This window comes from Balaenoptera ricei, chromosome 6 (genome assembly GCF_028023285.1).
Source record: "Balaenoptera ricei isolate mBalRic1 chromosome 6, mBalRic1.hap2, whole genome shotgun sequence".
In the NCBI taxonomy this organism is placed as follows: Eukaryota; Metazoa; Chordata; class Mammalia; order Artiodactyla; family Balaenopteridae; genus Balaenoptera; species Balaenoptera ricei.
In genome coordinates, this window is record NC_082644.1 from 85,984,999 (window position 1) to 86,012,280 (window position 27,282).

Below are 27,282 nucleotides of genomic sequence, written 5' to 3' on the forward strand. Positions count from 1 at the left end.
ACTGAAGCTTCCTTGTCATACAGCCTTGCCTCTGTCTTGCAATATTCCTCTCTAGCCCCCTTGTGGGGTAAAATAGGATTAGTGCAACACAGTGATGTCATTGTACCTAGCTCCCTTCCCAGTTCCCAAAATCAGGCAGAGGACAGCCAGAGACAAGACTTTTTCCAGAAACCATTTACTAATAGGGAACAGTTACTCTCTCATGTCCTCAGGTTTGATTTATCATGGATTGGGGACTTGGAAGAATAGAGCCTGAAGATGGCCACTAATCATTCAGGATAGCTAGAGTAGAAAGAGGGCAAGAAGGGTGTGCCAAGCAGTGCTAGCTTGTCTCCTGTGTGATGGATCTTCTCCAAGTGAATGGATGGTCCAGGTCAGAGCTACAGAGGCCTTAGAAACCAGCACAGGGTCTCTTTCACTTATCTTGCTTTTCTTTTCCCATCCTCCTAAGAGTTCTCATCACATTCCAGAAATTGCCCCCAGGTCAACCTTCTGTAAAGTGTCAAGCTGCTGTTTGTTCTGGCTTATGTGTTCCAGAAAACAGAAAAGGTCGACTTCTCCTACAACAAACTGGCTGATCCTAAGTTTTCATTTTATGACAAGACTTTGGTGGAAGCAGTGAAAAGGGGAGATCGCTGGGTACACTTGTTTTTCCTGTCACTCTCATTGTGTCATACCGTAATACCAGAAGAGAAAGTAGAAGGTGAGAAGGGGCTTGAGGCCTCATGGACTGAGAATATGTCATAGAGTCTAGGCTGATTGGAGGGGGGATGGTTTGATATCATTTGTAATGGCTTAATCTAAAGAACTTTCTAATAGGAAGAGTTGTCCAGCAATGGAATGGATAGTAAAGATAAGTAGTGGGCTCCTAGTCACTGAATATATTCAAGTAGAAAACAACCTCTTGGTCTTAAAGAAGATTCATTCATTGGATAGGGGTCAAACTTGGTGCTATCTAGCGAGCTTCGGATCTTGAGACTCTGTAATATTCTGTCACAGAGTTTATCTGATTTATTGCCAAGATCAACCCCACTACCTCTGATAAGACTTCCTGAAGGATGAGTCATCCTCTTGTTGCTTCACAATTTAAAGGTATCCCCATATACCCTAATTTCTTTAGTAACCAAATATGACTATGTCATCCATGAATTTATCAAAATCTTTTTGAGAAATTACTGATTTTAAATTAAGAAGACTTTTTTTCCTTAACAAACAAGAATTTAGGCAGCCAAGTAAATCACATTCTTTAAAGTCAATGTAGTCTTAATATAATACCACCATGAGTAACACCTTATATTTGTACATCACTTTATAATTTTACAAGTTGCTTTCATTTATATTACCTTCCACAGTCTTCACAACAGCCCTCTGCAGAACAAGAAAAATGATCCTAGTTTTATAGCAAAGGAAACTGAAGCTAAAAGAAATTAAGTGCTGTACAGCAGAAACTAACACAACATTGTAAAGCAACTATACCCCAATTTAAAAAAAGAAAGAAATTGTGATGACTAAAATCCTATAGCTAAGAAAGGTATAAATGGGATAAGAACCCAAATCTCATGTCTTCTGGCCCCATGAGCTCCCACCCTTCCACAAGCCTCTCCGGGTCTGACGTTCCAACAAGTTGGTATTACTTGAAGCATATTTGGACGTGTCTATGTTTACTGCCTTGAGTGACAAGGTAGGAAACACACAAGAAAGTAATCTTATTATCCCATAGACACATCTTATGTCTGACTTAAAATTATACTCCCCCACCTACCTTATTCACAAGTATAAGACTGATGATGTATAACTGTTTTTAAAAATCAAATTAACCTTCAAAAGAGAAATAATCTAAAATATATCTCAGGTTATGGGGATTATTCTAAAAGAGGAGTTCCAGAAATGTCTTGAGTAATATCAGATTGAAAGATTGATTCAACAGAGTAAGTCATTTACCTTCCCAGGGTGAGAGTTTCAAAGGTGACAATACTCATTCATATATATATATTTTTTAAATTGTTTACTAAACTATCAATCTTATTACCTTATAGCAGTGTTCATCAAAGTGCGGCCAGTCTTATGCAGGAGCACTTTATGGAGGACCATATGCATGAGACTCACTCAGGAGATTTGTTAAAATTCAATTTCCTGGGCCATCCTCCCAGATTTTGTGATTCTGGATTCAGTAAGTTTGGATGGGGCCCAGGAACCTTCATTTTTAACAATCTCCTGAGCCATCTTTACCCGCTAAAGTTGGAAAGCAACTGCCTATGTTTTGTTTGTTTGTACACATGTTCCATGTACTTCTGTAATACTAACTCAGGTCTGTGAAATTAGTTGAGAATATTGGAAAGAATGAAAAAACTGACCTGTTCTATGCCACCTGGCCTTTTAGGGCCAGGCTTGTGAGGAAATTTTGAAGAAAGATGTCCCCTCCTGGGCTCCATCTTTATGTAAGCCACTTGGAAGACAATCTCACTTCTGGGTGGACTTCATCTGCACATCTCTATGGGCTCTGGCTGCTCTCTTCTCTCCTGCCAGGTGAGCTGACTTACCAGGCTCAGTCCCCAGATGAAGGTGCCCTGGTCACTGCTGCCAGGAACTTTGGCTTTGTGTTCCGTTCCCGCACGTCTGATTCAGTCATGGTAGTCGAAATGGGGGAAACCAGAATCTATCAACTACTGGCTATTTTGGACTTCAACAATGTACGCAAGAGGATGTCTGTTATTGGTGGGTGCCCCTCCTAGTCAGTCCTCTCCCCTCATTTGTCTTTCATATACATTCACACGTTGACTTTCTCCTCTATCTACACACAAATGTTTTCTCCTGCCCACATGCCATTTCACAGGCACTCTGCCTCAAATACAAATACATAGCCATTCCCACTTTCTCTCTCATAATCCTTTATATTTTCTAATATACACATATGTGAGCTTACTGCCATGTGCTAGGGCCCTTATTTAGTGATCCTGGGTAGTGACTTGTCAGAACCCTCAAAGCCAAGATAAGAACAGAGAAGAAACCCATAAAGCCTGAACTTGGAATAAGAACTGGGGGCAGACAATATAGAGGAAATTAATACTATCTGCTCTCAATTAGTTTGGGCCTCAGGCTGAAGAGGAAGAGGTCATTTTTCATCCCTGTTCCTTATTAGGTGTGGCCCTTGGTCTGGAACTTGGACTTGAGAAGCTAAATGTGATTCTGTATCAGAGTCTTCCATAGGTGATACTGAACCCATGGAAAAACTGGTTCCAAAAGGTCCTCTCTCATTCTCACCAGCCCTCACCACATCACTCATCCTGTATGACCACTCATTGAGTGCTTAGCCCCCAAAGGTGTCAGAAACAAATGTCATGGGAACAGCCTCCTGCCATCTCTCAGTGTCCCAGACAAGTTCTCATAACAGTGGACCTATATGGTTACTTTGCTTAATTTGCTTATCCTTAGTGAGGACACCTGAAGATCGCGTAATGTTATTCTGCAAGGGTGCAGACACGATCCTCTGTCAGCTGCTTCATCCATCCTGTAGATCCCTCAGAGACGTGACCATGGAACATTTAGATGTAAGTGTTTAGGTTGCAGGGGAGGGAAGCTGTGGATGGCTCTGTGTATCTGGATGTGTGTCCATATATATGTCCCCATGTCAGTGTGTTTCAGTATGGGGTAGATTGGTGTCTGTGTCTCTTTAATTGATAGAAGAATAAAAACTACCCCATTCTGTGGGATTCTCACTGACCACATTGCCAACTTCTGTGTGAAGGAGTTGGGTGGCCCAGGATCCCAGGGGCATGATGAGGATTGTGTTGTGGGAGCACTTACCACAGTCAGAACAGTTCATTCTATGATTCCTGGCTCGGGAGGTCCTGTGGTCACATCTAGAATTTGCTTCAGAGTAGGGCCTGCTGGACTTCCCTGGTGGTGCAGTGGTTAAGAATCCGCCTGCCAATGCAGGGAACACGGGTTCAAGCCCTGGTCTGGGAGGATCCCACATGCCGTGGAGCAACTAAGCCCGTGCGCCACAACTACTGAGCCTGCGCTCTAGAGCCCGTGAGCCACAACTACTGAGCCCTCATGCCACAACTCCTGAAGTCCTCGCGCCTAGAGCCTGTGCTCCGCAACAAGAGAAGCCACCACAGTGAGAAGCCCGTGCACCACAACGAAGAGTAGCCCCCACTCGCCGCAACTAGAGAAAGCCCGCGTGCAGCAATGAAGACCCAACTCAGTCAAAAATTAATTAATTAATTAATTAAAAGAATAGGGCCTGCTGGTATGGGAGGCCCCACCCCACCAGCCATGATGGGAAAAGACTGCTTTTAGGGTATGGAGCAGAAGGCACCAGGCCTGGGCTGTGTAGAGGACTGTTTGACACCATCCTCTGTTATTTACAGGATTAGAATCCCCATGGGTACCTACCTACCCCACCCCACTTCCACCCTTTAGGACTTGAGATATATCAGAAAGAGAGATTGGCTTCAGTCTGCTGACATTAGAAGGGAAAACCAGATTCATGCTCGCTGGGGTTTCTACCCTTAAACCTGGATATATAAAGGGTTGGGGGAATAGGACAGGGGATGTGATGGGGAAGGGGCAGATCAGAAAAATATTTTAAAGAATAAATAGGTTGGAGGAAGTGCTATTTTATTAGGCCATTTTGGCTTGGCCTCACGTTAACTCATAGAAGTCAGAGAGCAAATGGCCAAAAGGCACATGAAAAGATGTTCAGTGTCAGCCATCAGGGAAAAGCAAATCAAAAATCACAAGATACTACTTCACACCACTAGGGTAGTTAAAATCGAAAAGATGACCAGACAATAATGAGCACTGCCAAGGATATAGAGAAATTGTAACCTTCATACATTGCTGACAGGAATGTAAAATGATGCAGCCATTTTGTAAAACAGTCTGGCATTTCCTGAAAAAGTTAAGCATAGAGTTGTCATATGACCCAGCAATTCCACTCCTAGGTATATTCCCAAGAGAAATGAACATTTATATTCACACAAAAAAGTGTACACTAATATTTATAGCAGCATTATTCATAATAGCAAAAAAGTAGAAACAACCCAGATCCCCATCAATGGATGAATGGATAAATAAAATGTGATAAATCTGTACAGTGAATGTTATTCAGTCACAAAAGGGAATGACATACTTATAAATGCTACAATGTGGATAAACCTTGAAAACATTATGCTAAGAGAAAAAAGCCAGTCACAAAAGGCCAATATTTTATGATTTCATTTATATGAAATGTCCAGAATAGGCAAATCTGTAGAACAGAAAGTAGATTAGTGGTTACCAGGGGCTAGAAGAAAAGGGAATGGAAATGACTGCTGATGGGTACAGGGTTTCTTTTGGAGGTGATGAAAATGTTTGGGAATAAGATAATAGTGATGGTTGCACAACTTTATGAATATATATATATTTAAAAGCCACTTAATTGTATACTTTAAAAGGTGGATTTTATGGTACATACATTGTATCTCAAGTTTTTGAAAAAGTCATTGACGCGTCCCACATAGGACAACTCTTATGTCTTATACTGGTTTCCTGAGGCCACAGTTTTGTTTTTTTGGTGTGTGTGTGTGTGTGTGTGTGTGTGTGTGTGTGTGTGTGTTTTATGGGCTACTCTGAAAACTTGTCTTTTAACCTTCCAGAACTCATGAATTAGGGTATCTTCTCAATGAGCATTTCCACAGACTGGCTTCAAAGAGGGGTCATAAAACTACTTCAGATCTTTTGACCTGCTTCCAACCTTAACAGATACCCATAGTGGAGCCTAAAACACTACAATCTATTAACCACTGAGGATACACCTATAAGAGTCAAGTTCCAGAAACCCACTCACACAGAAGCACAGCTCCAAGCCCTCTAAGACAGGAATCCAGCAAACAGGTCACACAAAAACAAGCAGCAGTCATAATTTGGCCCCAGGGCCCCAGTTTGCCCACCACAAGAGAAAAAAAAACATACAAGTAAGGGATAAGTAAAAAATAATGTTAACACAGGCTGCTAAAATATTTGTTGAATGGATTAAGAATCTGTCAGTGTATTGTTAAGCTTGCCAAGTCCTCTTATCAGTATCATGCAAAATCAGTTTCTGCCATATCTCTTCCTTCTTTTTTTTAAAATGGCTGATGTATATTTTAAATTGCTGAATATATATAGATAGATATATTTATTTATTGAGGTAAAAGTGGTATATGACATTATATAAGTTTCAGGGGTACACCATTATAATTTGATATTTGTATATACTTCAAAGTGATCACCACTTTGTCTAGTTATCACCCATCACCATACAATTGACCCCCTTCACCTATTTCACCCACCCCCCAACCCCTTTCCCCTCTAGTAACCACCAGTCTGTTCTCTGTATCTATGAGTTTGTGTTTTGTTTGTTCATTTGTTTGTTTTTTAGATTCCACATATAAGTGAAATCATACGGTGTTTGGTCTTTCTTTATCTGATTTATTTCACATAGCATAATACCCTCAAGGTCCATCCATCTCGTCACAAATGGCAAGATTTCTACTTTTTGTGGCTGTGTAGTATTCCATTCATCAATGGACATTTAGGTTGTTTCCATATCTTGGCTGTTGTAAATAATGCTGCAGTGAACACAGGGGTGCATGTATCTTTCTGAATTAGTGATTTCATATTATTTGGATAAATACCCAGAAGTGGAATAGCTGGATCTGGATCATATGGTGATTCTATTTTTAATTATCAAAAAGACAAATAACAAGGGTTGGAGAGGATGTGGAGAAAAGGGAACCCTCATACACTGTTGTTGGGAATATAAACTGGTACAACCAATATGGAAAACAGTATGGAGATATTTCCTTTTTAAGAAGTCTCTTGAGATCTTCTCTCAGCCTTCTTTTTTATAGCTTCACCTGCCAACAGTACAGAGGTTTAAGAGATAGCATTCTCTACAGATACTGCCTTGTATTAATTTTACCTGACAGGTAACATGAAGTACTCAGGAGTTACACAGAAAACTAAGAACAAAATATCAAGATGATAAATTCTGTTTCTCTTTGCTCTTATAATGCCAAAGTGAATTATTTTGAAGCTCACTATTAAGTTATTATGGGGACTTCCCTGGCAGTCCAGTGGTTAAGACTTCACCTTCACTGCAGAGGGCACATGTTTGATCCCTGGCCGGGGAGCTAAGATCCCATGTGCCACACGGTGCAGCAGAAAAAATAAAATATAAAAAACAGTGATTATGTAGAATTGTTATTCATGTGCAATTCTCAACACACAAAATCTGCTTCTAACCCTCCTTCAGTTAAATATGAATTGTGCCCTAAACTGCCCACACTCTCACCTAGCTCTCCTTATAACCAAGAGTATACTTCCGCAAGATAGTTAGCTATGCGTGGTTAGGATATATTGGTGGCCAAAGAGCAAAAGATGCTAACTCACCCAGAGAGCATTTCAGCAGTGGCCTCATTAACACTACTGGCTATGACTAATCAACTGAGCCAACCAGCTGTAGACAAATACACAAATTTGCTATTTGAGATGCCCATTGAATACTTGATGAAGGAAGGCAGGGAGAGATGAAAATAAATGAATGTAAGCCTGTAAAAAAACAGTAACACCCTTGATTATTTGCTATAAGAATTCCTTTTTACTTTATTACTCTCTTCTTTCTCATATTATAGACATCATTGTCTTCTCTTTAGAGGGTGAATTATTATCCCAATTTTACAAGAAATAAATCTAGAAGGCGTCATTCTTTACGAGGGTCACACAGCAAATAACCTAACCGCAAGTGGAAGTTAGAATCTTCTGTCTCTCAGAAGTACTCTCAACCTTTATCCCCAGCTATGCTGGCGCCATCCTTAGGACGTTTGACTGAGAAAACTCAACAGGTGCTTTCTGGTTAGGCTAGGTACTAGCCCTGTGATACTAACCAATAAACCCTATCTTGCAGGCAGATGGAGTCTGTCATTCCTTAACTCAGCCCTAACCCAGCCCAAGTCCACTCAGTGCATACACATGTCTTCCAGGATTTTGCCAGTGATGGCCTTCGCACCCTCATGGTGGCCTACCGAGAACTGGACAATGCATTCTTCCAGGACTGGAGCAGCAAGCACAGTGAAGCCTGTCTGTCTTTGGAGAATCGGGGAGATAAAATATCAATGGGCTATGAAGAGATCGAAAAAGACCTGATGGTTAGTGTGAGGAAGCCAGGGACAGATTGGAGGCAGGATTGGGGGCGGGGGAGCAGTCAGGAGACTGATCAAGGGCTCTGAGAATGGCTTCTAGCAAATCATAGGTTCAGGCTCTCTCTGGATACTGGATACTGGATACTGGAATCCAAGCTGATTCAGGATATCTTGGATCTTTGAAATCCATAAATAAGAAAAGAATGTACTTGTTGTAAATTTCATCTTTCTGGCAATGTTTCTTATCCCAAAGCTGTCCACAGAAGCTAAGAAATCTGGAAGAAATCAGGGTCTGAATAATGTACAACTTAGATGATCCAGAACTAATTGATGGAATAATCAAGACAATAATATTCACTCATTCATTCAACATATTTATTAAGTGCCTCCTATGTGCCAGGTACTGTTTTAAGCCCTGAGCATGTAGTAGTAGGCAAAACAGACAAAAAAGTAATATATATACAGTATGTTAGGTGATGACAGTTCTATGGAAGAAAATAAAGCCAGGAAGAAAGGTAGGGAGTATCAGCATATGTGTGTGTGTTGTAGAGGGTAGAGTATAATTGCTATTTTAAATAGGGTGCTTAGTCTTTACTATGAAGGAGACATCTGAGCAGAGACCTGAAGAAGGTGGCAAACCACGCAGATCTCTGGGGAATCAGTTTTCCAGAAAGAAGGAACAGCAAGAACAAGGACCCTGAAACAGGAGCAGACCTAATTTGTTAGTAGAACAGCAAGGCAGCTCATGTGGCTGGTACAGTGTAAGTGAGGAGGAGACAACAAAAGGACATGAAACAGAGAAGCAGTAAGGGGTCTTGACAGGCCCGTATAAAGACTTATAGTGAGACATGGAAAACAGTTGAAGAGTTCAACCAGGGAAGTGATGTGATAGCTTTTAAAATGATCAGTCTGGCTGCCATGTTGAGATGATTATTACTGTAGGGGAGCAAATGCAGGCCCAGGGAGATCAATTAGAAAGTAGTTGCTGTTCCGGTTTGCAAGGCAGAAATAGAGACACAGACGTAGAGAACAAACGTATGGACACCAAGGGGGGAAAGGGGTGGGTGGAATGAACTGGGAGATTGAGATTGACCTATATACACTAATATGAATAAAATCGATAACTAATGAGAATCTGCTGTATAGGACAGGGAACTCCACTTCGCTGTACAGTAGAAACTAGCACAACATTCTAAAACAACTATACCCCAATAAAAAAAAAAAGAAAGAAAGAAAGAAAGTAGCTGTAATAGTACAGGTGAGAAATGATAATGGGGACCAGGTAGAAGTAGTGGAAGTGGTGAGAAATGGTCAAATTCTGTACACTTTTAAAAGTAGCACCAACAGAATTTGCTGATGGTTTAGATTATAGAATATGATAAAAGAAGTTAAGGATGACCCCAAAATTTTTGACCAGATTGATACAGGCTCTGCTATAAAAAGAGAAATTGCTGATACCAAATGGGAAAATTTAGAGATCCCAAAGGTCACAAATCTCCTTCCATAATCAGTTCTGTGGTTAGTATTTCTAGTCTGTCCTTTTAGAGGCCTAGCAGAAATCAGTCAGTAGTTTGTCCGGCTGTTAGTTTCTCAGACCCAGTGCTGTTGCCCATCCCTGTGGTCAGTCAGTACAATTAGGGTATCACTGAGAGACGGCACGATGTTGGACCAACATACTTTCAATGTAGTGTGGGAAAGGCCTTGAAAACCTTAGAGGCCCTCAGTAGATACAAACAAATGAAGTTCACCCAAGCCCTTTTAGAGTTGAAAGAAAAACTGGAGTTGGATTTGGGGATCCCTTGTCTGGGACCCACTGCTTTTGGAGACCAAAGCCAGGAAACGTGCTATGAAGCAAGGGAGAAGTGAGAGTGTGTTGAGAAACAGAGGATTTAGAAGTGGCACAAAGCTTCATGTACGACTTGTGCGAGTCTTTTCCCTCTTTGGTTCCTTATATTCTGTGTTTCTAAATTTGATTTCAGTGTGTGGCTGAAAAGCTGTCTGTTGAGGGGCAGAGTGTAGTGAGTTTTATACCATTGGGGTCCCCGTGCCAGGACAGAGCCAGCTTACTAAAGAGGATGCTGAGGTGCCAGTCGAGTTGTTGGGTACCACTAAATGCAATGAGCCTCTTCCTTTGCCTCACTCACTGATATTTCTGTTCAAAGCTGTTAGGGGCCACAGCCATAGACGACAAGCTGCAGGATGGAGTACCTGAGACGATCATCACCCTGAACAAAGCCAAAATTAAAATCTGGGTTTTAACTGGAGATAAGCAAGGTAAAGGGGAGCTCCTTGCCTGACCAATCCTCTTCCCTGTCCACCTTAGCCATTTCTTCTTTTTCTTTTTCATTTCCTTTTTTTCTTAGCCATTTATTTGACAAATACCTTATAACCCAGGTCAAGTCCTTAGAGAACACCTTCACTCCCAGTCTTGCATATAATTTGCTAAGCATATATAGTACTTTATGCCAGATACTGTATTAGGCATGGAGAACACAGAGATGAATCAGTCAGACATGGCCTCTGTCATCCAGGAACTCACAAGCTAAAAACTTTTAGGGTTGTCTTTGACTATACCCTCTCTGTTGTCCCAAAGATTTACTCTCTTACCATGTTCCACTAATTCTTCTGAAAATCCTCTTAACTATGCCACCACCCTAGTTTAGCCTTTGTACCCTGTTGGCTGTACTTCTGCAAAAACTTCGGAACTGATCTGTTTCTTGACCTTATTAATTTCAATATAGCCTACATACAACCATCAGTTTAACCTTCCTAAAATACTGCTTTTGTGATGTTACTCCTCTACTCAGGTACCTACAGCAACTTCACATGGTAAAGTCGGACTCCACTGTCTGGACTTCAAGACCTTGATAATCTGTTGCTACCTACACATCCTTATCTCCATCGTAATGTGACCATATCTTCATTATGTCCCAAACGAATTCCTATTCTATGCCCTCTGTTTGGATTGTTTCCCCATTTGAAATTCTTTTTCCCCCTAAACAAATCTTACTCATCCTTTAAGGCCTTGCTCTAAGAAACGTTCTATGACAATTGCAATCTCTCCTCTGAATTTTGATACTACTTGTAGCCAAGGTTCAGGACTCAATTTAAAAAAAATTGTTTTCCTTAGTATGACTTTATTCCAAATTCCAGATTTCTTGATGCAAAGGAAAGACTACAACCTAAACATATCTCAGTCCCCCATAAAATCTAGCATAGAAACAGGCACAGTGCTGATCAAGGAAATATACCCAGATTGCCGGGAGAAGTGAATACAGACAGGAATTGCTTTAAGAAATAAGGGAAGGCTTTGTAGAGAAAGCTAAGCTAGAATGATCCTAGTTATTGATAAATAACTTGCAAGTCTGTAGCAGGTAGACAGTTTCCTCTGGATGTTTGAGTATAGTCTCCACTGGCTCACGAAAAACACGCTTTGACTGCATCCATGGCAAATATGGACATATGGGCCCTGCAGGCCACTGTTTAGTGCCTTTGTACCTGTACACTGTAAAGACCCTGTTCCAGCCAAAATGCGACCTCTGTTTCCCCTTGCCCTGCAGAGACTGCTGTGAACATTGCCTATGCCTGTAACATATTTGAGGATGAAATGGATGGGATGTTTATCGTGGAAGGCAAGGATGATGAGACAGTTCGGCGAGAACTCAGGTGCGACAGGAGGGCTGCCACAGCCTGTCCCTGGGACCAAGATTTCCCACCCATCACTTCACCCAGTGTGGCTCTTACGTTACCAGAAGGAACAGAGGAGAAATGGGGGAGGGAAAAACAAAAAACCTAAAATATTGGAGAGAATTTTGTGAAGAAGCATGAGGGCTCAAGGAGTTGGAGTGTGGAGGTGGAGAAGTGTTGTATGTAGATGGTCTGGGACCTAAGGCAGTGGCAGGTCTCAGAAGGCAGTTGAGTATCAGGCCCTGGGAGGTGCTCTGCAGAGGCTCTATATCCACCTTGCTCACTTTCACTTTGGGACACATTTTCCTTCCTAAGCTCTGGGGCTTCAGGTCAGACACTAACCATTACTCTTGGCTTTCAGGTCAGCAAGGGAAAAGATGAAACCGGAGTCTCTACTGGAATCAGACCCAGTAAACAGTTACCTCACCACAAATCCCCGAATGCCCTTCAAAATACCCGAGGAGATGCCCAATGGCAACTACGGCTTGATCATCAATGGCTACAGTCTGGTGGGCAACACAGACCTACAACTCTGTTCTCTTCTTCCAAGGAACTTTTTTCCTAGGTCCAACCCACTTCAGGGAAATTTCAAGATCCTTTTGCTATTCCATGAGTTACCCTATTCCCCCTTCCTTCAGGTGCCCTTGCCTGTCAGACACCTTCCCCCAGCCTTCTCTAGGCAGGAATAATGAGGAGAGAGAAGCCAAGGGTATAGTCCTTTCTTATCCAAATTCTTCACTACTGATGTGGCCCATCAACTAGGGGAAGGGGGGAAGTGAGCAGAACCAGGTCCTCCAAAAAATCACTTGGCCTTATAACCCAGTCAACTGATTTGACCCAGTGAGAGACCCTCACTGGTTTTCCACTGGAGGCTGGGTCAGGATGCCTAGAACTGGCTTGGGGGCTTGGCTGCCCTTGGGAGTGGAGCACCTGAGGAGTAGCTCTGCCTGACAGGGGAGTGTGGAGGGGAAGGAGAGGGCCTAGGAAGGCTCTGTCCCAAGAGTCTTTTGGGGAAGTCTGGAATGTGGGTGTGTCCTGGTGCTGCAGGCCCACGCTCTAGAAGGGAACCTGGAGTTGGAACTGCTGCGAACGGCGTGCATGTGCAAGGGAGTGATCTGCTGCCGGATGACACCCCTTCAGAAGGCCCAGGTGGTAGAGCTGGTGAAGAGGTACAAGAAGGCGGTGACACTGGCCATCGGGGATGGGGCCAATGACGTCAGCATGATCAAAGGCATGTGAGGGGTTGGGGGGCTGTAGTGCCTAGCCACGGGCTTGCTCTTCCCTCCTTCCATGGGCAAAACTGATCTGGGTGGCACTGTGTTGCTGGCTCACTCTCCTGCATATCATATGTATTGTACATTTATACTGTTTTGCAGCTTCATTCATGTTCCTCTACACCTCAGTTCCCACTTGTTTACACATCATTACATCAGCCCACATCCACAGTCATGCACACACATTCAGATTCATGTACGTAACACTCACACACACTCAGATACCCATGGCTCCAATAAGAACACGTGTGCATATTCATAGAACAACAGGCTGTGCAACTACAACACCATCTTTCTGAGATGGCATCGAAGCCCACAGAAAGGACCCCTGGGCAGGAGTCGTGGTCTGTTCCTTTTTTGAAGGCTGTAGGGCTGAGCAATGTTAGACAGACTACAGGGCTGCCCAACCAGGGAATTAGCTGTGTGGCCTGATGCAGGGATCTTTTCCTCCCTGAGGCAATATTCCCAAGAGCTTGCCCTGACTCCCCTGGCTGGAGAAGAATAGCAAACTTATTGCTACTTCGGACCAACAGAAGCAAATGGCTGAAACTGGTGCTAATTTCAGCTGAACGTTGTTAGCCTCCAGCAACTTGTGGTTCTGTGAGATATGGATAACATCTAGGGGTCCTCTAGTCCAACCTCTCTCCCCATACTGGAAACACTAGCAGATATTCCAGCCTCGGCTTCAATACTAGGAAGTGTTCTTGCTCTCTTCCCCACTTTCTAGAACTTCATTGGCTTTTAGAGCCTTAGAGGTTTCAATTATTCTGTTAAGCAATGTAATAGGTATATACCAGAAGATCAAAGAATTTGGCCTATATTACAACAGACTGATTAAAACTTTTAGAAACTTAAGTCTTACCTTCCATCAAGCATAATCCTTGCTTTATCCAGAAAAAGTCACCTTAAGCTTCCTGAAGAACTCGTTTCTTACTAACAATGTACATCACATATTCCTCCCAACAGTTGGATTTTAGCTCCTTAGATAAACTTAGGTAACTAAAAACTGTGTTAGGTTGACATTCATCCTGCATCTTTAATTGATTTAAGTGGCTTCGAGAGATAACAAGAAATTTTTACCTCAGCATCTGGGCAGTAGGGAAGAGCCCAGATGGCTCTAGTAGGTGCAAAACCATCAAGGACAGTTTTCTAGTACTAGCTGTACGTGGCGTTCTTGAGTGGCAGCATCCAAAACAAAGTGCGGATGAAGGAGTTGTTGTCTGACTTGTGGGGGAGGGGCAATCCACTAAGGAGAAAAGACTCCATAAGTAAGTGCCACCTTGAGCTGGGCCTACCAGTGTTTTTCAAATGTAAAATAAGGGGCTTATGCAACATGATCTCCTTTTACAGCCTTCCTTTTACACTTCCCAGGCTGGGAACCCAGAAGACAAGCTCTGTGACTGAGAAGTTTCTGGGGTTTCTTTGCAGCTGCCCACATTGGAGTCGGCATCAGTGGCCAGGAGGGAATGCAGGCCATGCTCAACAGCGACTACGCCTTCTCCCAGTTCCGCTATCTTCAGCGTCTACTCTTGGTCCATGGCCGCTGGTCCTATAATCGCATGTGCAAGTTTCTCAGCTACTTCTTTTACAAAAACTTTGCCTTCACTCTGGTGCACTTCTGGTATGCCTTCTACAGCGGGTTCTCTGCACAGGTAGGAGGTCAAGTGGCATTCCCCACTCTCGTCAACTGGGTCTTCTCTGATCACCCCCCACTTCAGCCAGTTCAGACCCCTTTTCTCCTCTAGAGACCTGTGTATGACATGCTGCCATCTATCCATTAAACTTCTCACCCATGATGATCCCATCTCCTAACCCTACACTTAACCTTAGATTTCTCAACACTAACTTTTCTGTCCTGGCTCTGACTTGGCCTTGACTCCTACCAACAGAACTCTCCCATGAGATATTTTCATTTTTTCCATGACATAGAGACCTAAAATTTCCAAACATATGTAATGGGGGTGGGGGTGAGATTCCTGGGTCTGGGAGGGGTTTTTTTAGGATCCAGAGTAATCTTTATGGAACAGGCTAAGTCTCAAGGGGCCTTTGGGTCTTGCCAGACAGGCTGGTTCTGGCATTTACCTGTAGCCATACTTGGAAACACAGCTTCCCTTTACTTCTCCTTCCTCACCCAGACATACCACGCTGCCAAACACACCCTATTTTTGCTGTAATGAATATGAAGTCTCCCCCACAGAAGTGGGGAGAGGTGACACTTGGATGTTGATGTTCTACGAGAAGTCCCTTTTCCTATGAGAAGTTTTTCAGGAGTCTCTCAAGGATTCCCAAAGAGAAACAACCTCAGGAATGATTATCTTGGGAGATCCCTACTACCTTTGTCACCTTGGGCTCCAGGGGAAACAGACCAGTCAGCAGACAATAGTAGGCTTGTCTACCCCTAGTGTCTAACAAAGCCAGTCTGGTTTGTGGGAGGTGTATGTGTATGTATGTGTTAGTTACTGCTGACCTCTTGTGGTTAGTAAAGAAAGGAGCCCTCTCTAGGCCCAGAATGAAGCACCCAGCTGGGGAAGGGTCATTGGGTCTATTCTGCTTGCCAGTGTTAGAAAATGTCCAGGGTTATAGAAACTACTGAATGCCATAAAGCAGATAAAGAACCCAGAGGCTTACATGCCTGGGAGTGCAGCGGTACACCTAGTATTCCCTAGCAGCCACTCTGGGTCCTTTCTGTATAGGGAGGAGCAGTACAGGTCATGGTGAGGTTGGTCTAAATCAGCCTTGTCAGGTTGGCCACAAACAAGTTTGATGTGAGCTTATGCCAGCCTGGGACCCAGGGACCAAACAGAGTCTGGGGTCAGCCTTCTCAGTCAGATTTCGGAAATCCAAATCCTGCTCTAGGTTAGTATGGTGATGGGTAGGTGTAGGGCAGAAGGGCTTCTCTTGGACCTGGGAGGTGGAGCTGAGACTTTGGAGAAGAGACGAATCTAAGAAATCTCCTTGGTATTCTTCCAGACAGTTTATGATACCTGGTTTATCACTTTCTACAACCTGGTCTACACCTCCCTCCCTGTCCTGGGCTTGAGTCTGTTTGACCAGGTAAGACCAACAGCAAGCCTCTTAGGGCTGAAGCCCCTGGGCCCTTGAAGAGTATTCCCAGGAGTGAGGAGGACAGCAATAGCCAAGCTCTACAAAGTCAAATATAAATGGAATAATTTATAGAGCAAGGGAGGGAGCTGATCACCTAGAGAGGTATCACTGGATAAAGTAAAGAATCCTCTGCCACAGAGAATAATCATCAGTTGTAGAAATCCAAGTTTTCCTGTGTGAATTTTATCTTTGTAGAGAGAAACACAGAAATTGTGCTGTACAGTAAATTGAGTGTGTACAAAAGTGAAAGGAAATAGAGTTATTGGTGCAGGACTAGGTAAAGCAAGGGGCTTCAAGAAAGGAGCAACCCATAGAGAGATAGTGAGATAAGCCAATTCAGGGAGGCCTAGGTGGGAATCCCGAAGGCCAAACATGGGAGTATGAGTATGATACCTTGAATCATAGGGAGTCAGCCTAGGGGATACCATTTAGCCCTCTCAGAAATTCCCTGGGCATTGAGGGTCCTGGTGCCCTACCTCTCCCTCCTCTCCTACCCAATCTCTAGTCCTGGGCACATGGAATAGAAAAGGGGCCTCCAAAGAGGAATAGGTAGCTGAAAGAAGACATCATGGGATCATGGTTCCTGGTCTCCATCGGGGTAGGAAGGGAAATTCTCCGTGAAGTAGCTGCCAGCCTCAGAGCAACAAGAGGGGTGAATTATGTCATTCAACAGTCCTATCCAGCTTCAATGGTCTAATTCTAGGGATCCACAACCTCTCAAAACAAGCCTCCAGCTTTGTTATCCAAAGTTTCGGATTTAGGAGATGAAGATGATCCAATGTCATCCACATAGAGAATACCCTCACCTGAATTTCCCAGTAGCTATGGGAACGGGAGGAGCATCACAGAACATAGATACCTCTAAGGGACTAACTGGTCCCCATTGGCTTCCCACTTTCTTCCAATTGGCTTTTGACACAAAGGATACTCAACTAAAGGAACACTTAAAACTGGGGACTCGTGTCCCAATTGCCTCCCCATCCCAAGCTCCAGTCCTCCCTTCAGCTATTCCCAATCCTAACTGCCCCCTTTCTTAACTCCGCATCTTGCCCTTCTAGCTTTCTTCCACCACGTATATCCTTGCCTGGAGAGTAGGACTTTAGGAAGGGTCTGTGGTCACTGCTCTGTTCTCTCGTTCCACTTCTCAAGTAATGCATGAGGAAGCTCCTAGGCAGCCTAACAGCAGACTCAGTAAGGGGAGAAGCCTCTACTCTGTTAGAGATGGGATCTTCTATGGAGAGACCCTGAGCCTTCCTTCTTACCCTCTGGTGCTTCCAGGATGTGAATGAAACATGGAGCCTGCGTTTCCCAGAGCTGTATGAGCCAGGCCAGTGCAACCTCTATTTCAACAAGAAGGAATTTGTGAAGTGTTTAATGCATGGGATCTACAGTTCCTTAGTGCTGTTCTTTATCCCTATGGGGACCGTTTACAATTCAGTGCGCAATGATGGGAAGGAAATCTCCGACTACCAGTCCTTCTCCGTGATAGTGCAGACCTCCTTGCTCTGTGTGGTCACAATGCAGGTGTGGCCAGTGGTGGGGTAAGGGGATTGGGTGGGGAGCCTGTCTGGAAGAGAGGAAGGGAAGGAGGGAGGGAAGGTGGGAAGGGAGCATCCTCCTTTACAAAATTGGAGAAGGGAGGTGGCCGACAGGTCCCAGGTTATAGACTAATGAACATAAGAGGGTGCTTTTCAGATTGCCCTGGAGACAACCTACTGGACAATGATAAGCCACATCTTCACCTGGGGTAGCCTGGGTTTCTACTTTTGCATCTTATTCTTCCTGTACAGTGATGGCTTGTGCCTAATGTTCCCCAACATCTTCCAGTTCCTAGGTAAGATTCTGCCCAGTCTGTGGCAAGGGGCTGGGGCTGGGGGTGGTAGTGTGAACCAAGTACATTTGTTTAATAAATGTTTACTGAGCAGCTATTACTATGTGTTAGGCTCTGTGGATATATATATGATTATGACATGGTCTCAGCCCTAAAAGGACTCAAAATCTAGCTAGGTGAAATATTTTACCTCATTGGAGTCTCTAAGATTTTTTTTTTTTTTTTAAGATTTTTTTTTAATTTATTTTATTTATTTATTATTTTTGGCTGCGTTGGGTCTTGGTTGCTGCGTGTGGGCTTCTCATTGCAGTGGCTTCTCTTGTTGTGGAGCATGGGCTCCAGGTGCACGGGCTTCAGTAGTTGTGGCTCGTGGGCTCAGCAGCTGTGGCTCGCGGACTCTAGAGCACAGGCTCAGTAGTTGTGGCACACGGGCTTAATTGCTCCATGGCATATGGGATCTTCCCGGACCAGGGCTCAAACCCATGTCCCCTGCATTGTCAGGTGGATTCCCAACCACTGCGCCACCAGGGAAGCCCTCTAAGATATTTTTAAGTTTCTTAACCTAATTTGGTCTCTACAAGCATCCTGTGAGATAGACAGGGCAAGGATTATTACACCGTTTTAGAGACTGGAGGTTTTTTAAAAATGACTCAAATCTAGGTCTCCTGGTTCCCAGTCCAATGTCCTTTCTACTGTGGCATACTGCCTTCTTATCTCCCACATTAATTTCCCTGTCTCTCATCTCCACTCTGATGAGGACAAAATACAGACAGAGTAGACGTGTAGATGTAGCTGGCTCCTACCTCTTGTCAAGCCACTCATTTTTCCCTTCCAAAACCCTCTATCCCATTTTTGTGTCCAGGCCAATGCTCTAGGATTCCTATAACCTACCCCCACCCCTCCTGCCCTGCCCGGCCTTTAGAGGGAGACAAAGGCATGTGAATTCACAGTGACTTTGGCTGCGCCAAGGACCTAACCTCAGTGCAATCCTTTCACATTTATATTATTTCTCAGGAGACTAACTGTCTCCAAATCAATAACTTCTTTCTTTGGACTGAAGAGATACCTAAGTTCTGGCTGACAGCCCCCTTCCTCTAGGCTCTGGTTCTGCCTTTCCCTTCTGGCTCATTGTTTACAGGTGTGGCCAGGAACACTCTGAACCTGCCGCAAATGTGGCTGAGTATTGTCCTCAGCGTGGTCCTCTGTATGTTGCCTGTGATTGGGTACCAATTTCTCAAACCACTATTCTGGCCCGTCAGTGTGGACAAGGTGAGTGGAACAGGGAATCTACCCAGATGTAATTCATGACCCTCTTTGCCTTTGCCTCTGTGGATAAAAACCCTGTCCCCCATGCTTTGGCTTTAGATTATTGACAGAATTCATCATTGCATGAGACATCCACTGCCACACCCAATCCGGACCAAACTGAAACATGCAAGCTCTCGACGTTCTGCCTATGCGTTCTCCCACAAACAGGGCTTTGGGGCCCTCATCACTTCCGGCAAGACAATGAGGGCCAAAATGCCCAAGAAAAACAGCTTTCCTTTTAAAAAGTAGAGGCCTTTACGGAAGCCCTAAAGGAGTCAGTCATTGCTCTTCCTCCCTTGTATTCACACAACTTAATAAGGAGAGATTAGAGTCCCTGGAAACCAGCATAAACCTGTTCTTCCACTCTCACTCCAGGGGCTCAGCTTCTTCATTCCCTAGAAGGCTATGCCCAGGTAAGACAAGGAAAGGTTAAAGGCCCCCCCCGCCCCCGACATCTGTCAGAGTTAACAGCATTTCAAGAAAAAGCGATGTCAGGCCTCCCTCTACCAACCCTTCCAAGTTTTAATCCATACAAGCAAATGTGGAAATAATGGGCGAAGAGGGGGAATGTGGGGTAGGGAAAAGAAAATAGGACCTAAGAATCTTAGTTTGGGCCCTATTTCCCACATCCAGAGCAACCATAAATTTTGCCAGGGCTCCCCACAAACATATTTACCCAGGCACCCTTCTCAGGTTTATCTGAGGGATTCAGGGCCTGGGTAGCAAAAGGAAGAGGCAGCTATGAAAAGTTGGTCATAAGAAGCTAAAGGAGAGTTTCTGGACCAAAAAAAGAATGGAGGTGGTTCCTGCCTTGATAGGACAGCTCAAGATTTTGCCACCTTCTCTTCTCTTTGACCCCTTTGACCCAAGAACTGATACCTTTTCAGGCCTCAGAACTGGGAGGGGGAGACTGCAGGGGATTTTAAAAAATCTTTTCTTGAGGGACATAAGCCATAATTGGTGAACATTTGTCTTCATTCCATAAAATTATTTTGAGAAGAAACTGTATGTACTTGGGAAATTGCTTCTAACAAGTTTATAGATAAGTAATAAATTGCTGATTTTGGAGTAGAGAGATTTGTATTGTCTGTTGGGGCCCCAGTGATAATAACTTAGGCCAAGCAATATCATTGGTCCATAGACCCCTTTTGAGTGAGACCAGTATTTCCCTCCCCACCCCCAACTACGTTTTCACTTCCATTCCAGTTTTTCCCCCTGCTGCTAAACTCTATCTTGGCCTCAGTATGACCACATCTTTTAACCATATAGCTCTTTGCACACCTTAAATATTAGTTCCCAAAGCTCAGGCCTAGGTTCTCTGCTCATTTTTCTTTGTACACTTTTCCTGAGTGACGACTTCTAATGTCATGACTTTATTTACCAATAGAAAAAAGATTCTCAACTCTCTCTCTATCCTAGATCTCTCTTCTGAGATACAGATCCATTTATTAAACTGACTCTAAGACCCTTCACTTAGTTGAATCTCAGGAAACTCACCAACCTGTATTAAACATTTTCCCCCAAAATTGCACCCCAGGATGTCACTACCATCATCCCATTCACCCAAAGCAGAATGATGGGAATCATACAGTACTCCTCCTATATAGTCTGATGTCTAATAAGTCATCAAGTAATGTAAATTCAGCATCTTCATCATGTCTTGTTTTCAGTTCCCTCCATTATTACTACCATTGTCCTCGTTTAGACTTTGATCATCTCTGACCTGGATTACCGCATAAAATCTCCCCTCTCATCTTCCTGGTTTTCTCCTATCTAAAGTATCACCAGTACCATTTCCAGGGTTATCTTTCTGAACTGCAAACTTGATCATGTCAAGCCCCAGCTTAGCATCCTTTAAGAATTTTGCACGCCTTCAGGATCAAGGTAAAATTTGAACATATTATTATTAGGCCCTCTCTAGTCTTGTCTTCTACTTCTCCCCCATCTGCATTCACTCCAGTCATGCTATTTCTGGTCTTCATGTGGTCAAGCATGCTGTTCTCATATCCTAAAATGCTTTCCCTCACCCCCTTCTTCATCAAGCAAATTCCTAGTCACCCTTCAAAACTCGGAATATTTGGAACTAAGTAGAGGTGATGGTTGAACAACATTGTGAATGTACTAAGTGCCCATGAATCGTATACTTAAAAAGGGTTATGAGAATGTTTTATGTTATGAGAATTTTACCTCAATTTTAAAAAAATGAAGATTAGGCATTGTCTCCTGCAAGAGCTTAGCCTAATTCCTCAGTGTGACTTTTATGTATCTGTCCTATTTATTCAATTGCTCCCCTGTGTATACCTCAGTCAGTGACACTTATCACAGGGCGTTGTAATCATTGATTTACTTGTCTATTCATAACATATAATGGGCCTTTAATAAATGTCTACTGAATAAATGAACAAATAAAATGAAAGAATATTGAAATCTGCTTCTTTGACTATTTTTCTTGTTTCCCTGACTAGCACTACCACCCAGTAGCTCAAACCAAAAAACTGGAAGTCTTTCTGGACAGCTCCCTTCCATTCCTCTAATCCAATCCATTCTGTTACCAAGTTCCATATACTCTGTCTTAGAAATGTCTTCAAGTCTTTCTCTTCCTATTTGTTCCCAATCCCATTGATTTCATTGTTTCTTGCCTAGATTATGCCAACATCCTCCTCTCAGGTCTCCCTGCCTTTGATTCTGCTTCTTTCCAATCCATGATCCACACCACAGAGAGTGATTTTTCAAAAATACAAATCAGATCTTGTCATTTTCCAGTTTAAAGCCCTTTAGTGAATCATCATAGCTTTCCTGCCTTGGTGCTGCCTACCTCCCCAGCTTCATCGCCACTTTCTGCTGCACATACTAAATTATTTGCAATTCCCCAAAGGTTCCATTATCTTCAGAAACCACTGTGCCTTGGCCTTTTCTGTTCTCTCCTCTTAGAATATATTCTTTCCTTTATCTAGCTAATGTGTATTTGATCTTCAGTCTCAGCGACTTGGGTCACTTCCTCTGGGAGCCTTCACTGACATCCAATTTCCTGTCAGGTTTAGATACCTGCCAAACACTAAAACTAGTTTATGACAGTATTAGTCAAGTAAGAACCTTCTTCTCCCTCCACCCTGCTCAAACCCTGGAGAAAGAAGATTAGCAAACTTGGGCATGGGAAAGAGATAGTGGGAAATGATAGACATCTACTAAGCCCCACTGAACATGGCCACCTGCAATAGGTCCAAGCTGAGAGATGGGAAAAGCTTTAAAGTATGAAGTTTAAAAAATAATTTCATTAGTGCGGACATCTTAATTATTCAAGTGAAACTTAAAGTAACAAGTACTGATTGCTACCTAAAATTGACCAGAAAATTCATGAAGTAAAAGTCTCATGAGTAGGTTAAAAGAGTGGAAGACAAAATAAAATGGTTTTATAGTTAAACTGACCCCACAAATCCCATTCTTTCAAGGTTCCAATTACACACACACACACACACACACACACACACACACACTCCCTTTCATCACATTCATCCATATACAACAAATATTTATTGAGCATCTACCATGTCTGGGCACTGTTCTAGATGCTGCCAATACAGTGAAAACAACAAAAAAGGTTTCTGCTACCATGAAGCTTATGTTCTAGTAGAAGAGACAATGTCAAAGTAAACAAGATCATTCAGATCATAAGTGCCATGAAGATACTGCAACAGCTGCTTTAACATTGAGAGACTGTGAGGGGGGAGGAGTATCTAATTTTATATTTGGTAGTCAGAAAAGGACTTTCTGAGGAAATAACATGTGACAGGAGACTTAAGTGACTAGAAGGATCTAGCTTTGCAAAAATCTAATGGAAAGACATTCCAGGCAGAGTAAATAATGTAAAGTCCTGAAGACAGGAGCAAGCTTTGTATATAAGAAACAGAAGCCTAATGTGGACAAAACATGGTGAGCAAAGGGGAGTGTGGTTAGATAGGTCTGATGAGAAGCAGTGGAGGGCTTTAAAGCCAGTTTGAAAAGATTGGTCAGGCTATTCTATGGGCAATAGGAGTGCAAAAGTGACATCAGGGAGACTATTTAGGAGGCAGTTACAGTTGTCTAGGCATGGAATGGTGGTGGCTTAGACTAGGGTTGAAGCAGTGAAAAAATAAGTGGATGAATAGAGGATATATTTTGAAGATAAAACCAAAAGACTTTGTGGGTGGGCTACAGAAGATGCAGGCACTGGTTTATCAAATGAGCCCATTGATTTACTCAATGGTGCTAAATCCATAGATTACTGACTCTTCCCACACAGCTCCTGATGATGGGGTGGGTCTAGGTGGTCCCATATTTGTGCCAGTTGACTCCACTATTCCCAGCCACAACTGGTGAAGAGTGGATATATAATCCCAATATACCTGCTCTCTCTGGGAATTAGAAATCCAAGAAACTAAGTCAGTGATGAGAATAGTTACTAAAAGGTCATATAGTTTCAGGAAGAGAGGCCTCCATTTTGAAGTGGCCATGACTTGCTATAAGTATGAAGATAAGTGGGCCAATGTGTCTAGTCTATAGAGAGAAGAATAAAGCAGATGTCCAAAGGGAAACAGACAAGACACTGTTTCATTCCAGGAGAGCACCCCGTGAGGGGTTTTCTGAAGTTGGGTTGGTGATGAGATCTTTTCACTTGAGCTAGATGGAATAGCTGCCAATAGCAAAAACAGAGAGGTGATTCCAACTTACATAGGCTTATACTTGTTCCCCATCTACAGCTTCTCAGGAACAGGGAGAGGTCACGGGGCCATTTGGTTCATCCTACATCTTTTTCTTTAAGAAACTGTGGGGGAAATAACCATATTTACCACTGCCAGAAACAGAGAAACAAGGGAGCACTGTCCTAGCCCCAACATTTCCCTGTAATTCTAGCTCCAAATCTTCTAAGATATGTGCAAAGAGTTTTGGAGAAAACTCAGCGTTTGGAGGATCCTGAGAGTCATGCTAGACTATTCACTCTACTTTACCCCCAACCCCCAATGACACATTAATCATTAAGTCCTATAGATCAGGGGTCCCCAACCCCCGGCCTGCAGACCAGTACCAGTCTGCGGCCTGTTAGGAACCAGGCCACACAGCAGGAGGTGAGTGGTGGGCAAGCGAGCAAAGCTTCATCTGCCGCTCCCCATTGCTCATATTACCGCCTGAACCATCTTCACCCCCATCCGTGGAAAAATTGTCTTCCACGAAACTGGTCCCTGTTGCCAAAAAGGTTGGGGACCACTGCTATGGATTCTATACGCTTAATCTCTCTCAGATCTATCTCCTCTTATCTAACCCCTCAGCCACTGTCCTAATTCAGACCCTCCCAATTTCTCATCAAAATTACCACAGTCTCCTAACTGGTCTCTTTACTTTCCTCTAATTCAATATCTACACTCCAACTAGAGAGAGACTTCTAAAGTTCAAATCTATTCAAATACTGATAATAATGCAAAACATTTTTGCCCATAACAATGCAAATAATTCCTATTCCCAGTGATGCAAATTAATTTTGTCTGGTAGAGAATTTACATTTCTAAAAGTCAAATACTCATGTGAACCAGTCTTAGTGTCTTACTGGTTCTCTCATTAATTAGTGAGTTTAATATGGATTTATTTTATATTTGTATAAGACTCATGATTTTACCTTTTGAAAAATTATCCCTTAACACAAATAACAGGAGGTGACCCCCACTTGCTGAAGCCAAAAATGAGACTATATGAATGGATAGAAGGATATGTCATCAACCTAGGGCAAGAATCAAGCTGGCCTCAGTAAGAAGTAGAACCAGCTGCTGGAGGCCCCAGGAAGCTGGGGAGTAGTCTCTTTGTGTCTAGACTTGGCTCCTCTCTAGGCAACAGATTGATACTTCTCAGCAAACTGGTTTTCTCTGCTACTCAGGCCATTTGACAAGTAAAAGATGGTCACTCGGCATTCTCAAATTTCCATTATAAGTCTAACCATGAGTAAGGGTGTAATTCTCTCTCCCCCAAATCCAAATTTTCAGGGAAGGGATTCCAATTGGCCTAGTTTAGGCTAAGTCCCCACCCTGCACCATTTAACAGCAAAAACATCCAGTTTTTCATTGGTCTCCCTGGCTGATCCTAGCCCTCTCCACTTTGCCCCCAGAATTGTAGTTCTAAAATTCATATTTGATTTACCATTCCTGCCTTCACATAAAGTGTCTGTCTCTCCACTGCTTACTGGATGAGTCCCAGCTCCTTAGTATGTCATGGAAGGCTCTTCATTATCACACCCCTGACCATCTCTGCTGTGCTCTCTCCATTGCGTCCCACATCTCAATCATATCAGTTGTTTTGCCCCTCTGTTCTTTTGCACATGCTGATTCCTTCACACCCTTTACCTCCCACTCATTTTTCAAAGCTCAGCTCACATGCCTTCTGTGAAGCCTGAGGATGCATGACACAGGATGACATTTATCTGCTTCCTTGACCCAACAAGCCTGGGTCTTGGAAGAGCACAGGGTCTCAGTCTCAACTCTTTCACAGAGGATGGAACCTAGTGAGGTTCTAATAACTATTTGTTGAATGACCACCTGCCCCCAACCCTCTTTGGATAGAAGAAGAAGACAACACAATCCTCAATATCCCACATACACCCTGCCTAGGAGCAGGAAGTGCATGAGTTCCGTTAAAGTAAAAATTATTCATGATACTTGTTAAAGATGGTAAGACAGATTTTATTTACAGGGGCTGAGGGGGGCAGGGACCATGGAGTAGCTATAGGAACCACTGCAATGGGTGCTGCAGTGGGGGAGAGATTGAGTTCAACTCAGACCCCAACAAAGACAAGTGGTAATTTATTAGCCAAGGAGCAGGGTAGGGATAAGTGGGTGGAAAATTACAGCCTTAATCTGCTCTGGCTGCTATAATAAAACACCACAGGGACTTCACTGGTGGTCCAGTGGTTAAGATTCTGTGCTCCAAATGCAAGGGTCACGGGTTCGGTCCCTGGTTGGGGACGAAGATCCTGCATGCCCCACGACGCAGCCAAACAAAACAAAACAAGCAAACAAACAAAAAACACCACAGACTGGGTAGCTTATAAACAAATTTCTCACAGTTCTAGAGGCTGTAAGTCTGAGATCAAGGTGCCAGCATGGTTGCTAAGTGCTCTCTTGTCACAAACTTCCTCACCTGGAGGATTGGGCTAGGGAGCTCTGTGAGATCTCTTCTATAAAACTATTAATCCTAATCATGCGAGCTCCTCATGACCTAATCACCTCCCGAAGGCCCCACCTACTAATCCTTGGGGGTTAGGATTTCAACATATGAATTTTGGAGGGACATGATCATAGCAATTACTAAGAAGAAACATCAGGAGTAAGGGGGATTCTTACCAACTCTTACCAAGGGGGATTGTAGACCAACTCAACAGAATTCTTGCTGAAGGCAGGCCAAGGTGATAAAATACCAAGGATGGTCAGATACCAAGGGCGGAGAACTTCCAATAAACTGATTTAGTGAGATCCTTGCTCAAACTGGATTCTACAAGGACAAAGAGGAAAGCCCAAAGTCAACCTAAGTCCAGGGCAGACCCAGAAAAGCCTGACTAAATTTTTAGCCAAAGGAGACAGTCTTTGTCCGTTCTAGGTTTTACCAGGTTTTTTAACCTTGGCTACGCATGGGGTGCTTTTAAAAATATCAAGGCTGGGGACCATCCCACCCCTACTCCACCCTACCCGTGCTTCCAGTTCAACTGGTCTCGGCTGAGGTCAGGCTTTAGTTTTGTTTTTCTATTTTTCCCAAGAGGTTCTACTGCGGTGTCAGGCAGAGAATCGCGGCATTAGGCTAAGGTGGGTGCGCAAATGTACCTGCCTTCCACAGGCCAATTAGGCTGCGGGCGAGGGCTCTCTGGGTTCCAGTACACCCCAGCCCGCTTAGCCCG

At 43.4% G+C, this 27,282-nt stretch overlaps 1 protein-coding gene and 1 long non-coding RNA gene across 9 annotated transcripts in view; one reads left to right on the top strand and one right to left on the bottom strand.

Annotated features, from left to right (window-relative positions):
• LOC132367151 (phospholipid-transporting ATPase FetA-like) overlaps window positions 1–21,770 on the top strand; it is a 76,922-nt gene extending 55,152 nt beyond the window's left edge. For 6 of the 7 annotated variants that reach the window (XM_059924998.1, XM_059924999.1, XM_059925003.1 and 3 more), the window contains 14 exons: window positions 538–703; window positions 2,527–2,715; window positions 3,433–3,548; window positions 8,010–8,174; window positions 10,331–10,442; window positions 11,729–11,834; window positions 12,217–12,364; window positions 12,903–13,086; window positions 14,558–14,781; window positions 16,100–16,183; window positions 17,513–17,758; window positions 17,930–18,068; window positions 19,204–19,334; window positions 19,431–21,770. In XM_059924998.1, coding sequence (XP_059780981.1) covers window positions 538–703; window positions 2,527–2,715; window positions 3,433–3,548; window positions 8,010–8,174; window positions 10,331–10,442; window positions 11,729–11,834; window positions 12,217–12,364; window positions 12,903–13,086; window positions 14,558–14,781; window positions 16,100–16,183; window positions 17,513–17,758; window positions 17,930–18,068; window positions 19,204–19,334; window positions 19,431–19,622 — 2,202 coding nt within the window. In that variant the 3' untranslated portion in view covers window positions 19,623–21,770. The remainder of the gene's footprint in view (window positions 1–537; window positions 704–2,526; window positions 2,716–3,432; window positions 3,549–8,009; window positions 8,175–10,330; window positions 10,443–11,728; window positions 11,835–12,216; window positions 12,365–12,902; window positions 13,087–14,557; window positions 14,782–16,099; window positions 16,184–17,512; window positions 17,759–17,929; window positions 18,069–19,203; window positions 19,335–19,430) is intronic. The other variant, XM_059925000.1, reaches the window with a different exon arrangement.
• Window positions 2,475–27,267, bottom strand: LOC132367153 (uncharacterized). 2 transcript variants are annotated; one of them, XR_009503709.1, is made up of 4 exons: window positions 27,209–27,267; window positions 26,745–26,882; window positions 3,805–3,924; window positions 2,475–2,616 (listed from the first exon to the last, which is right to left on the bottom strand). It is a non-coding gene; the product is annotated as an uncharacterized LOC132367153 (long non-coding RNA). The 2 variants fall into 2 exon arrangements; XR_009503708.1 differs by lacking the exon at window positions 27,209–27,267 and adding an exon at window positions 27,077–27,139.
• Between the last annotated feature and the right edge of the window lie 15 nt (window positions 27,268–27,282).